The 13,175-nt window shown below is 46.7% G+C and overlaps 1 protein-coding gene and 2 long non-coding RNA genes across 3 annotated transcripts in view; all 3 read right to left on the bottom strand.

The window, feature by feature from the left end:
• Positions 1-806: 806 nt before the first annotated feature.
• LOC115485161 (serine/threonine-protein kinase PAK 3-like) lies at positions 807-7,559 on the bottom strand. The gene is made up of 6 exons (XM_050986961.1): positions 7,555-7,559; positions 7,071-7,188; positions 6,294-6,393; positions 5,666-5,862; positions 2,846-2,983; positions 807-1,488 (listed from the first exon to the last, which is right to left on the bottom strand). Exons 1-6 carry the CDS (start codon positions 7,557-7,559, stop codon positions 1,399-1,401), a joined length of 648 nt encoding a protein of 215 aa, XP_050842918.1. The 3' UTR covers positions 807-1,398.
• A 307-nt stretch (positions 7,560-7,866) lies between these two features.
• LOC127061081 (uncharacterized) lies at positions 7,867-10,985 on the bottom strand. The gene is made up of 4 exons (XR_007780531.1): positions 10,854-10,985; positions 9,488-9,554; positions 8,744-8,792; positions 7,867-7,973 (listed from the first exon to the last, which is right to left on the bottom strand). It is a non-coding gene; the product is annotated as an uncharacterized LOC127061081 (long non-coding RNA).
• A 484-nt stretch (positions 10,986-11,469) lies between these two features.
• LOC127061085 (uncharacterized) overlaps positions 11,470-13,175 on the bottom strand; it is a 5,159-nt gene continuing 3,453 nt past the window's right edge. Inside the window, exons 2-3 of the long non-coding RNA XR_007780535.1 lie at positions 12,916-12,953; positions 11,470-11,598 (exon numbers count right to left, since the gene is read on the bottom strand). This is a non-coding gene — a long non-coding RNA (uncharacterized LOC127061085). The remainder of the gene's footprint in view (positions 11,599-12,915; positions 12,954-13,175) is intronic.

The following is a 13,175-nucleotide window of genomic DNA, read 5'->3' as shown; positions in this document are numbered from 1 at the left end:
GGCCATATTCCAAAGGCAGTGTGGTCTGGAGATGATGAGAAAGAGTCTTCCCAACTTTCAAAGCACACTGTGAAAAACACCAATCACTTGTTTGAAAATTTAAAAAGTTTAATAGTAATAAAATGGTTTTAAAGATAGTAATAAAAATTAGAGTAATAAGAATTTGGACAATCAGAGTTAGAAAACTTAGGACGATAACAACAAAGACATACGGACAGTCTGAATGCCTCCTGGGCATTTCAGCCCCAAAAACACACACACTATCAAAGGATTAGCCCTTAAAAGCAATAGCCTGTTTCATATTCATAGTCTTGTACATGATGCATAAATTCTTTTCAAACAAATGGTGTACTCTGCTTATTGTCAACTTCTCCCCCTTAATCCTGTTGGCTCCTCAAAGTCGGGAAGGAGGTGGAAGAAAGTCGGTCTTTTCCAATAAGGAGGCAATAATCCCTCTCTTAGAGCTTTAGGTGTCTTGTTGCTCCTATCTCTGGGGGAAGAATTTCTTGATTATCTCATCCCTTTCTTGAGCTAGTTAAAGAAGTCTCTTACATCCCATCGTTTCTATTTTAACATTATGTTACAATTTAAAACTATATTTTCCAGACTACTTAGAAAAAATACAGTACTTCTAATTAATACAACATAAGCCACATAGTATTAATTTTAATATCTGCAAAGAGCTAATCATGTAGTGTACTTTTCACAAGACCGTAGAAGCCATTTGCACTTTTAAGAGGCAACTGATGACTCAGAAAGAAATGCTGAGCTTATTCATTGGGTGAGAAAGAAAGGAATCTTCCACATGAGTTTAAGTTTCAGAAACTTTATTTATTTACAATCCTACTCTATAATCATGTAGAGTATTATTTACAGAAAAATGAACAGGTACTGATTGAACCCACCTAACCTTCTGGAGCTAACTAAACTAACCAGCCTTCTGGAACTAGGTCATGTTTTTAAGAAAGCTGCACTCATCTTTGTAAATAAAAAGGCGATGTTGCAACAAGAAAGAAGGAGCAGAAGAGTTGCTGACAGACAAAGGAGTATCAACCCAAATAAAATAATCCTTACAGCATCTACCAATTAGATTAAGAAAAAAAAGGTGTGTGCTTGCCTCATGGACAAAAGAGAGCTACCAATCAAGAGATGCATGGACAAAGCACAGCAAGCAGCCAAACAATGCGTGACTATATAGACCAAGATAGGAAATAAATATAAACTATGTTTAGAAACACAATAAATGGCTTTTCCTTGATTCACACTGAATTGTGGATAGTCTTTTCTCTTCTCTCCTCATAATCCTACTCTAAATCCTACACTACAATCCTACTCCCCAATCCTACTCTCCAATCCTACTCAAAGATGGTTATGGAGTGAATAGTCCTGATGTGATTATCACACTGTTCGCAGGTCTCTCCTCCTCTTCACTGAGAGGATGAGTGGTACCAGGGTGGACGCTGGCTTGGCTGAGGTGACAAATGGATGCTGTCCATGGGAAAAAAAAACAACAAAAAACAATGAACCATTACTTTCCAAGCTCAGTGCTTCACAGAGTCAATCCGGATTGCTGTGGTTCTAAGACAGAAACAGAAAGAGGAGCGATGGGATCGTCTGCTCCCCAGACGTCATGTGCAGGACCTTGCCATCACAGGCAAACCTGGCCCAGAATCCCATTCATCCATTTATTCTGGTTTCCTTATCTTATTGGGATTTTTGCCCTGCCAGTGCTCTAGAAATAGTGCTCTCTGTCCCTGAGGTATCTTCCTTTCAGGAAACTCCAATGACTCCCATAGGTCCCTATCTTTGAAAGACAGGCACTGTGCTGATTTCCACAGGGACAGAAAGCAGTGTCTACCTTTCCATGCCCTGCCCCTTCTGTGCTGGGTGGCACCTTCCTTCCCAGCAGGGCCAGCCCAGTGGCCCTGCAGTTCCCTCTCTGCCACACAAGCTGGCAGTGACCCTGGGACAGTTCCCTTCTGCTTGAGCGTGCCAGGCAGCAGATGGGGCTGGGACAAGTCCCTCCCAGCTGTCCCTGTTTGCGTGCCAGAAACCCCTGAGGGTGGGCTGGGGGACACAAACCAGGGCCCCTCAGAGGCTCACAGTGAGCCCCCCACATCCCCTCCTGCCCACAGCCAAATCTCTGACCCCTCAGCTGGGACTGGCTTCTTTGGGTTCCCCCACCATCATTTGATGTCTCTGTACCCTGCATTGCTCTAATTCAACATTTTTGCCATTAGATAAAACTGAAGACCCCACCAAATTACAAATGAGGGCAAAAGAAACAGTCAGAAAACAGAGCACCTCTATTCTCAGGAAATGCAGAGAGAGTTGGAGTTCTTCAGTTTTGTGAAAAACAGGCCCCAGGGAGAATTTATTGCCACTTTCCAAGACTACAGAGTGACTTTGAAGAAAGTGGAGGGCACCTTTTTTAACAGGGCCAGTTACAATAGGATGTGGACAAATAGTTTTAAACACAAAGGGCATCTAATCAGAGTAGGTCTAAGGAAGAACATCCTTACTTGGACCATGGTGCAACCCTGGCACAGGTTGCCCCAAGACCTTGTAGGTGCCCCATCCCTGGAATCGTTTCCAGGTCAGGTGGCAAAGGGCTGAGAAACCTGATCTCTGTAAAGCTGTCCTTGCTCACTGCAGGACACTTGCACCAGAGGACCTTTACAGAGCCCTGCAGCCCAGCCCAGTCTAGGATTCTTCACCATTTTCATTTGAAGAGCACCAAGAGTGGAGGTGAGGAGGAAGGGGGCTGATCTGATGCCTTACACTTCAGTGGAACAGGAGCCCATTCCTCAGACCCTGTTTCACCTGCAGCCCCTTCACATTTTACCTGCAGGAGCTCCTTGGCAGACCAGCGCCGCGCCTCATCTCTCTGCAGGCAGCAGCTCAGGAAGTCTCGCAGGCAAGATGAAAATAGGTTGGGCTGCCACAGCTTTTGTCTGCCTCCTGTGGCTATCAGGAGTTGAGGCTAGAGAAAAAGGAAACACCAGGCTCCACCTGCTTCTTTCCCATCTGTAACTGCTCTCCCAGATCCCATTGGTTAAGCTCCACTCTGCAGTGGCAGTTTCTGCCCTGGCAGAGACCCAGAGATGACTTTCCTTTACCAACCAAAAACCCAAACCCCGATGCAGCCACAGCTTTTCCAGCATTCAGCATATCTTGCCTTGGCAGCTGATTTCATTGACTGACCTTTAGTTAGTGGGAACTACATCATCAAAAGCACATTTCCTTCCCTGAGGATTCACACCAGGATGACAGGCTATTTGGAAGAGGGACTTTGCTGAACTAACTCTACTCTTTCCAAGGATTAGGACATTAAAGGTATCTCTGCAGTGCTTCTTACTCCCTTAAGCACAGTTGCCATAAAACAAAACTCATCAAGCTTTTTGCTTTGTTCGTGAAAACACTGGTAATTGGAAGAAAGGGAATCCACCAGGTATTCCTCAGGTAAGAAAACAAACATTTAAATCTCAAATTCCGCACAGACACGTTAAGATGCACGCGCAAATGTACTGGGATGAAAATGCCTGCTTGGGCACACAGGAGCCACCTGCAGCTCTGTCTCTCAGCAGTCTGACAATTTTAGCTTTCCTTACGTGGAAAAGAAAAACTTTTCATGGTCAAATCAGAAGGAGAGGTTCCATCCCTGTGGTCACCCTCTGCTCATTTGCCTACTCAAGTCAATACATTAATGGTAGGCCCATCCCAGAAAGTGCCACGGAACAAACAGGAGCTTTTGGCAGGCTCTCCCCCTCACCAGGCTCTGGCTTGGTGACATGGAGAACGTGGCTTGGGCTATGAAAGAGACGCGGTCACTGAGGGTTTCAGCAACACTGCACAAGAAACAGAAGAGACTCTGTGGCCTTTCCACCCTCATGCCCAGGTTTCAGGCATGTTTCCCAGTGAGAAGACACTGCACAAGGCATTAAGTTCGTCTCTAAAAACCAGTGTGTTAGCAACTTGGTTGGGTTTGGGCTGCTTCTCTTCATTTCTGGAAATGTAACACCAGTTCTGAGACAGGCTTGCGTTGTGGTTTTAGGGGCATCTTCACAGACAGACAAGTGGGAACACTTGAAACCCAAAGCAAATGTTGCCTGAGAAGAGTTGGGGAGTGTTTGCCTGTGCTAAGGCTTGAGCTGTCTGGCAACCCCCTTCCATGATGTGCAGAAACATCCAGCTGCTCCCCGGAACTCAGTCCCTCTGGGCACACAGGCCTCTGGAAACACCTGATGATTCCAGCTTTTCTTCTGCTCAAGAGAAGCTGAGCTCCAGTTTCTTCAGCAAAGCCAAGGATGCTCACTTCCATGCAGCTGACAGTGTTCATGGAGCTCAGCAGGTCTTTCTGATACTCCTCAGGCCAAGGAATTACAGTGTAGATTGGCAAGACATGGGCTGAACATTTTCCAATGTGGTTCATGCAGAACCAAGTTCTAACGTGCTGACAAGCCAGAGGGAGAGAGCTCATTCTGCTTTTGCAAGATGGTATTTAGAAACATAAGACACAGACTTGGAACTATTCAAACCTCAACTTGCAGAATCCATCCACAATGGACAAAAATAACAATGGCAAGAGGCCTTGGAGTCTCCATAAAAATGCCCACCACTGTAATGATAAACTCTGTGCTCGTGGCACTGAAATTGATGACCAAAGAGACTTTGTTATTATCCTCTTCAACCCAGAGGAAAATGCCAAGGTCTAAAACAGCAAACACACTCCGCTTGAGTAGAAATAATTTATGCGGCTTTCTTTCCTTTTCCCACACCACCAGAGGTCACAAAGGGGGTTTTATCCTGTCCCTCTGCAACTGTGCTCAGCCACTGGACATGGTGGGGAGCTGGAGTCCTCACTGTCATTAGAACTGTGCAGGCCAGGGATGGCCCTGCTCCTGTGGTAAAGGAACACAGCACCGGTGTCCACTGCCCACGTTGGATCCCAGCCCAGGCATCTGGCTGCAAGCTCAGCAAATTGTTACAGTAGCAAGAAACAGCCAAGGGTTTGCTGTACAATTCTAATTGCAATCAGAGAAAAACACATCCTGAACTAATCGAGGCCACCCACACACAGGACTAAACAATGTACAGATGACTTGAAAGCCTGAAAGTTTCGAAGACCCACAGGATTTGGAAAAGATGCTACAGAATGGAGGAGAGCTGTGTTTAAAATATGAAAAAGCAAGCAGAACTGCTTGGGCATTAATTTTGAGTTTCTTTTTCTTTCTGTTTTTCTTTTTTGTTTGCTTTTTTGTTTGCTTTTGCTTTTTCCTTTTTTCTTACTTTTTCTATACAATTGAAACTGGGAAGGTCTAACCTCCATTTCAAAGGATATTTATCACATGTCTAACCTCTGCGCTGAAAAATTCCTGTCCTTCAGAAACAGAGCTCCAACAGTATTCAAAAACCAAGTGACAAATCTTAAGCATGGCTGGATGCCAAATAGGCAGGTTTCTGAACTGGTTAGGTTTCTGAACTGCCACTTTCCTTTCAGATGCAACCAAAACTAGAGCAGCTGCTGAAGTGCTGCAGGGACATTGTTAGAAGGGGACCTTGGTGGAAGTGGTGCCAGCAGATGGCAATGGGATTTTGTCCAATGGAACACAGAACATGGGACGGGTGAGAAAGACAGCGGGATCAGTGAGTATTTGCACCTTACCAAGACAGGAGTGGCATTCCAGTAAGGAACTTCTTGTTCCACCATTTCAATGCCCACGATTCCAAAAGACCATATGTCCACTTTGGGGCCATATGGTTGACCTGTCAGCACTTCAGGAGCCATCCACCCAGGAATGCTGGCCATGGAGCTCCGCCTGCTCTGCTCAGGGGTGAGCTGAGCAAAGAGGCCAAAGTCAGCTGTGGAGAAAACAACAAACCATGAAAGCCAGCTCCAGTTATGAAACTAAACAAAAGAATTCCCCCCTCTTAGGCTAAGAATGTACAGTTGAATCTCCTGGAGAACTGCTCAGATTCCTTGGGGCTTTAGCCAAGGAAGTATGGAATTGGCCACTTCCAAAAACACCCAGGTTTTTTAATGCTGCTCACAGCAGTGGACTTTATTTACCTAAAGATGTAGATTGTAGCTTCCTCTGCCTGGAAGGGACAGAAACGCCACTCTTGACTTCTTGGGGTTCCTTATACCTCTGTGCTTGTTGCAAATGTGCCCTCAGCTCACAGCAGGTGTCCCTGCACTGCCACCAGCATCATTTTTGGGGAGCTGGCAGTCACTCAAAGCAGCCCCACACCCAAATCCCTGGAATGCTGCACCTGACCAAGAATATACTGACCCAGCTTGACAGAGCCATCGGTTCTGAGAAGGATGTTGCCACTCTTCACATCTTGGTGGATCACATGGTTTGAGTGGAGAAAATCCAGTCCTCGCAGGCACTGAGAGAGAAAACAGAAATAGGAGGGCAAAAATTAGTGGTGTGACTTCATCACACAAGAAAGGAAACAAAGAATCTAAAAGATCCCTTTTCCTGGGAAATGGAGAGTAATGGCAGAACACAGTGCCACTGAGAGGAAGAGCTTGCTGCTCCAACACTTGCAGAGCAGGACCTTTCTAAGGAAAGGCATGTCAGCTTTTGAAAGAGTACCTAGCACCTGCTCTTGTAGACTGTCCCCTGCAAACCAGCCAGGATGACTACTGCTGCACTGGACATGCTTTTACCATGCAGAGGACAAAGGAGGGGTTTTGCCAAAGAAGAAGTCCCTCCCTTTGGTGGGAGGGACACTTCACACCAAAGGGAAGGATCACTTCACACAAAAGGGAAGAGTGGGAGGCCACATGACAAAGGTTTTATTGCTGGTCTCAGCACAGACTTGGAGGTATCACATCAGTCACCTTCCTGAAGGAAAGAGCTTCAACAGGAGATAAGAGTACTGGCACTGAGTTTAGGGAGTGCAGGAGCACTGGCAGGCCTTTCACCTGAGGCCTTTTTCTTTCCCATAGCATACCAGCAACACAGAAACAAAGCTTGGCACAGGAAATCGCTCCAGGTCTGAGCCCCTGTTTCCCAGACAATCTTGCCCTAGGGCTTGGCAGCACAGATGGGATTGCTGACCTCCCGACTGATGGCTCCTGTCTCATCTTCAGACAGGCAAGTCTTGCTGATGATGTCGCTCAGAGTGCCTCCATTCATGTACTCCATAACCAGCCAGAGTTCCTCACCCAGAAGGTAGCTGAAAGAAGGAAACAAGGGCATGGAGAAGAACATACATGGCTATGTTGCTGTTTGGAGAAGACAGGGGTTGATTCTTGTTTTCAGTTTTCTTTGAGACAAGGCCAGAAAAAAATGAATAGACATTGCCTCTTGGCTGTGCATTGTTTGCAATCTGTGCAGTCTCAAGGAGAAAGGCCCAGCTGTGAAAAAGGAGATGTCTTAGATGGCCAGCAAGCAAAAAGCGCAGTTTAGTAAAAGCCCAGATAAAAAACCTGTCACATATGCTTTTCCAGAAGCATATTGCTTCTGGAAAAAAGCACCTAGGCTTCCTGGCATGCACAGCAATGGAAAACAGTGGCAACAATCCAAGGGAAATCCTTCTTACTTCATCCGGATGTAAAAAGACACTTGAAAAAACATCAAGCCCCAAAACAAAGTGGTGGCTGTGAATACAGAGGCAATTGGTTTAGTAAGATATGACTGATCGAAATTTTTGAATAATTTTCAAATACCATGTCCTAGGGAAGACTCATGCAGACAACATGCACTCTCTTCCCATCCACTGGGATGAAAAGAGCAATAATAATCAAACAATAATTACAGCTCTATTTTCTGCCACTGACCAAAACCAGCTTTAACCTTGCATGTTTGTTAGTTATGAACAAAGTTCATGAGACAAAAGAAAACTCACCTGTCTAAACAGTTGAGCACCTGTGGATTCCTATTCATTTTCATGACCATGAGTTCATTGACTTTTAGTTCCTTCTTCCTCAGTGCTTGAAGATTCATTTTCTTTATGGCCACCTAAAATGACATTGAAAATCAGTAATTTGAGAAGTTGGTGGCACAAGACCACACTGCACATGGAGCGAGTGATTTTGCAAAGACACAGCTGAGCTGTGCCAAACTGCCTTGAGATTAGGCACTGCAGTAAGTAGGGACTGACATTCCAACAGCCCATTTCTCTGCTCCCTTGGGGCCAGTTACAGGACATGTGGGGCCACTGATGTTTTGCCTTGTCCACTTGGTAACAGTGGTGTCTCAAGTATCACCCAAAAACCTCTGACCACACTCTCTGCTGCTCTTTCTAGGATTCAGAAGAAGTAATCCATGCCTTAAAACTCTGTCGATACATCTTGGGCTATGGGCAGGGCTTAGGGCTTTTAGGGACACCTTGCAGATCTCTCCCTAGGTGCAGTTCCCAAGTGCAGCACTGCAGGTGGCTAGGGAGCTACCAGTAACTTTCAGAGGTATTTGCTGGCAGCCAGAAATGAGATTCAGGACTCTGAAGCTGTAGCCCCAAAGAGCAGTGAGGTGCCCTAAGGCACCACCTTTGTTTCAGCAATGGAGAGCGAGTGAGCGCCTCCTTCTCCGAAAGGAACCGCTGCCCTCTGTGCCTTCCTTCCGGCAGCTGAGGAGGACAAAGTCCCAAATGTATTTCATGGGCTGGCCCCAGTCTGTGCTTCTTGTGCCTTTTCAGCACAGCTCTATGCAAAGCTCCAGCCACAGCTCCCACCAGCAGAGGGAAAAGTCCCTCAAGAGCAGCAGAACCTGCAGGGGCTGATGACATTTACCTCTCCTCCTGTGGCATTGTCGAGTGCTCTACAAACATCTCCAAAAGTCCTAGAAACAAAACAGAAGCAGAGAAAGGAGAGGCCATTTAGATTGTGCACTGAAAGCCAGCCCACACAGGAGATCTCTGCTGTAAATGCCTAAAACCTGCAGGATACAGTGGGGCTCTGCCAGAAGGCAGATGATGCATTTTCCTCTCAAGCACATGGGCACTGGGCCTGTCCCTGAGGCACTGGGGTTTACTGCCTCAGCTCCTAAAGATAGCTTCTTCTTTAATCTTGGGTTTCAATTCTAAACCATATGGTTCCTATCCTGACCACTAAAGATTTCCTTCAGCAAACCCATGGGAAAGAAATGTTCCTGAGAACTGCTGTTTCACAGCTTTGATTGGGGGTAGGCTTTGCTTTCAGTAAAGCAAGTTTCTTCTTTTTTCATTAGTGGGGCAGAATGCTTTAGAGACATCCAAAAATGCTAAGGAAATCAACACAGAACTTTTCCACACTTGAGTGACAAGGAGATATTCCAGGTCCTGTTCCATGATGCAGGCAAGACCTCGGCAGCATGGAGATGTCTCTGAAAATGCCTTCTGAGCCCACTCACCAATTCTCAGCGGCACTGAGAGATGGGACAATCAATCCCCAGTGTCTCAACATGTTTGCAGCTGGCCTGACTTCACGCTGGATAGACATTCCACCAGAAAAACACCTGGCCCATGGTGGTGTAGAAGTGCCTGCAGTTGGACTCACCCGCTGCCAATATATTCCAGCTCAGTGTATTTCATGATGGGATTTTCCATGGGGTTCACCAATGTCCCTGAGGGAAACAAAATGCAAGATGCTGACTTAAAGAAGAGATTCCAGCTTCCAGGAGATACAAAAGGCAGCCCCAGTGCCTGGAGCTCTGAGCCATTTGTGGTCACCTGGGTAACAACAACAACAACCAGGCAGACAGCTCTGAGCACAGGTGGCCAGCACAGAGACTGATTTTCTACTGCAGTTCCCCTGGGGAGTCCAAAATGACCCCGTGATACCAAACTCAGGAGAAACATTTGGTATGGCTGTGCTGACACGTGCACACACTGCACTGTCCCTCAGACAAGAAATACAGCAGACGTACTCAGCAGCTCCAGGGAGTCACCCTCGGTCTCCTGTTGCTGAGCAGCAGCTGGGTCAGTGCGGGAGGTGAACAAACTGCCCTGGCTCCACTTCTCAGGTCGGGGAGCAAAGGCTCCTTTAGACAATGCTGCTGCTGCTGCTGGAGGTTTGGTGACAGAGCCCGTGGAGATCTGGGACAAGAAATGAGTTTATGTCAGAAAGGTGGCTGGCAGAGATTGCCCTGAGATCCCTTTTTGAAATGCAAGCCCATAGGAAGGTGCTGTCAGCCACATGCAGGGCTCTTAAAATGGATTACTTGGATGTCCACTTCTCAAACTGGATGGGTCAAAACCAAAGGCTAGTTCTACTCGGGTTCGTGGCCAGATTCATGTTTGGTTTTCACGGATTTTCAGAAAGATGACTGCCACAGTCACCATTCCACTTCCTCTCAAGGATTCCTTTCCCCCTTCAAGGCCTGCAGACACCCTTTTGGCTCCTTGTTCAAATGTTCTGTCTCCTCCCACTGTGTCCTCTTTTCCTGCACCATCTTCAGATCATGCTCAACCTGTAGCACTTCTGGTGGGGATGGTACCTGTGCCTCACTCCAAACTTGGGGCAGCTCATTGCCAGACATTCGCTGGAAGACTTCACAGGCTGCCTGGTGAGATGTCAACACTTGCACCTGAAATCAAACAGAACAAAGCAGTCAGAGACCACAGCTTGTCCCTGAAGCCAAGAGTCACTGACTCTGAGGAAAGGGAAAGAACAGATTGACAAGGGATACAGACAGCTTGTTTCAATCCTCCATCTGGATCACCATGTTCCCCTGTAAAAACACCTCAAGAAAAAAGGCTATTCAGCAGCCCCGGGAAATGTCCTTCAGAGCAGCTGTGATACAGACCACAGCAGGATGGCACTGAGAGGCATCACCCCCCTCCCTGCTGCTCTGCCCTGGAAAGGCAAGAAGGGCAGAAACCACCAGTTTGCTGACTGCAGTGGCTATCCCTCTTTCACTCACTTGATTTTCTGAAGCCTGAGGGAGGGGATTAACTTTCTCTGTAATGATTTTCATTTCTTCCTCCAGCCTCTTCTCCAATGCCTTGATCCTAGCTTCAGTTTTCTGCAGCTCTTCCTGCAGGTATTCCTTGATGTTCTGTGAACAAGGGAGTGGACTCTGTTTCATGAGTGAAATGGTTGCCATTCTTTCCCTCACCTGGTTTTGCTGATCGCCCCTGTGCTGATTGAGATTCATCTTTTGAATTCCGCTCATGCCATCCTTGTTCCTCCTCTTCACTGCCATGATGGCACTCTGAGCTTCGGGCAGCTCTGCTTGTGGCTCTGCCTTGATGTTCTGTACACACAAGTGCAGGGCAAGTGACTGGGAGCTGTCATCAGGCTCAGCTTTTACCTCCTGCAGCCTCCAAATCACATTTATTCAGCCACTTCTTTCTGCTTCCCTACCCACATCTGCTTCCAATGTAACCCTTGCGTCCCGGTGCTGTTCTCTGCAGATTCCAAGGCTCTGTGCTTCCAGTGCCTGTGGGACTCCTGGCCTCCTCAGTCCCAAGAGCTCTGGTTTATGCCCCTCTTCCTGCCCTTTTCTCTGTCACCTGGCTACTCAGGCTTACCTGGCCATTCTCTTGTGGCTCTTCCATCTGCTGCCTGAGCTGCTCTTCCTGCTCTCGGGCTGGGAACAGCTCTGCCTGAGTCTGGCATGGCATCTCTGATGAAGCAGTCTGCTCCTGCTCTTTCTCTAGAAGGAGCTGCACAGAAAGCAAGAGAAGATGGGTTTCAACTTCCCATGTGACCTTCGTGGGCCAAGACTCAAAGACTGATGGGCTCACACATTCCCAAAGCACTGTGCTGCTGCTGTGCTGGGCCATTCTCTGCCTGTGCCAGGGAGGCACAGATTCCAAAGTGACCCTGGCCCTACAATCAGGGGCCACCTAGGACTGAAGACCCAACAGCCTCTCAGGCAGCTTACAGGGAAGGTGTGGCATTTCTCAAGGCTCTGGTGAGGTCCTCCCTCTGCTTCTGACATGTCCTGTTTGTCTTTCAGTAGCAACTGACACCCCGCCCTGTCACAAAGCTCCATCCTGGCTCTGCAGGTGGTTTCGTGGGTAAGCTCACTCCTTGTGAGAGACACTTCTGGTTTTCTCTTCAGCACCTAAAACATGGAATACTTCCACCTCACTACCAAAGGCAAAAAACTAAAGAATTAACTAGGGGTTTCTGGGAAGAAGAGGCTGGAGGAGGAAAACAGTTCTGAGGAGAAAAAGCAACCATATCAGAAGGGGGAACCATCTCTGCCAGCTCAGAACTGGTCAATGGAAGATGTCCCTAAGCCTTTCTTGAAAGGGATGCTTTAGCACCTGGTGCTTTGCACCTCCAACTGCTTTGGACCAGAGCCAGTAAGACTCAGTTATGTAAATGTTGCATAGCATAGCATAGCATAGCATAGCATAACATAGCATAGAAACATAGATAGATAGATAGATAGATAGATAGATAGATAGATAGATAGATAGATAGATAGATAGATAGACAGATAGACAGATAGATAGATAGATAGATGAATCTCACTCTAATAAGTTCTCGTTAATATCATTTCAGTTGCTGCATACATCAATGTCCTAGGTTGACTATATGATGCTTTGATCCCCAATCGTATTGTTCTGTTTATGCTGAATAGTAAGTTTTGCACCTTTAAGACTTGCTCTAAGGATTGGGTGGGGAGAAGAGGCGTGAAGATTGTTTTCAGACACTGAACTCTCTCTTCTACACATTCCTGCTCCTGGACTGTGTTGTCTGCGGATGAACAGATGGCGGGACAGGGCTCTTTTTTTTTTTTTTTTTTTTTTTTTTTTTGCTTTTAAAACTGGCTTTGTAGTTCTTCAAAGCTCTGAGATGGAAATGACTAAATATCTATCTATGCCTCTGTTATTTTGTTGCAGGCATGAAAATGGATTTTTTTTGGCCTTCCTAGCTGGCCCTCTACACTCTACGGCTACTGGCCAAGCTCTTAGCTCACTCTACAATTCTTAAACACCAGGAACATGAAATGTTCCTTTCTCACTCACCTCAGGATCAGCACTGCTGAATACATGCTTCAGGTGACCTGTAGTGGGCAAGGGAAAATGAGCCAGATGCTGTCAGAAAACTGCCTGGGCTGCGGAATCCCACACAACAAGTCAACCCAAACAGAGATGATTTTCCATTTCACAAAATCTTTGCAGGAGACACATTTCATTCACACAGCCAGCAAAGATCAGGACAATGTTCTTGGTTGTTCCTACCCTTGGGCCTGTTTGGCCAGTAAATACAAACATGTATTTGTATT

This window comes from Serinus canaria, chromosome Z, assembly GCF_022539315.1.
Source record: "Serinus canaria isolate serCan28SL12 chromosome Z, serCan2020, whole genome shotgun sequence".
NCBI lineage: Eukaryota > Metazoa > Chordata > Aves > Passeriformes > Fringillidae > Serinus > Serinus canaria.
This window is presented reverse-complemented; position numbering and strand designations above follow the sequence as displayed.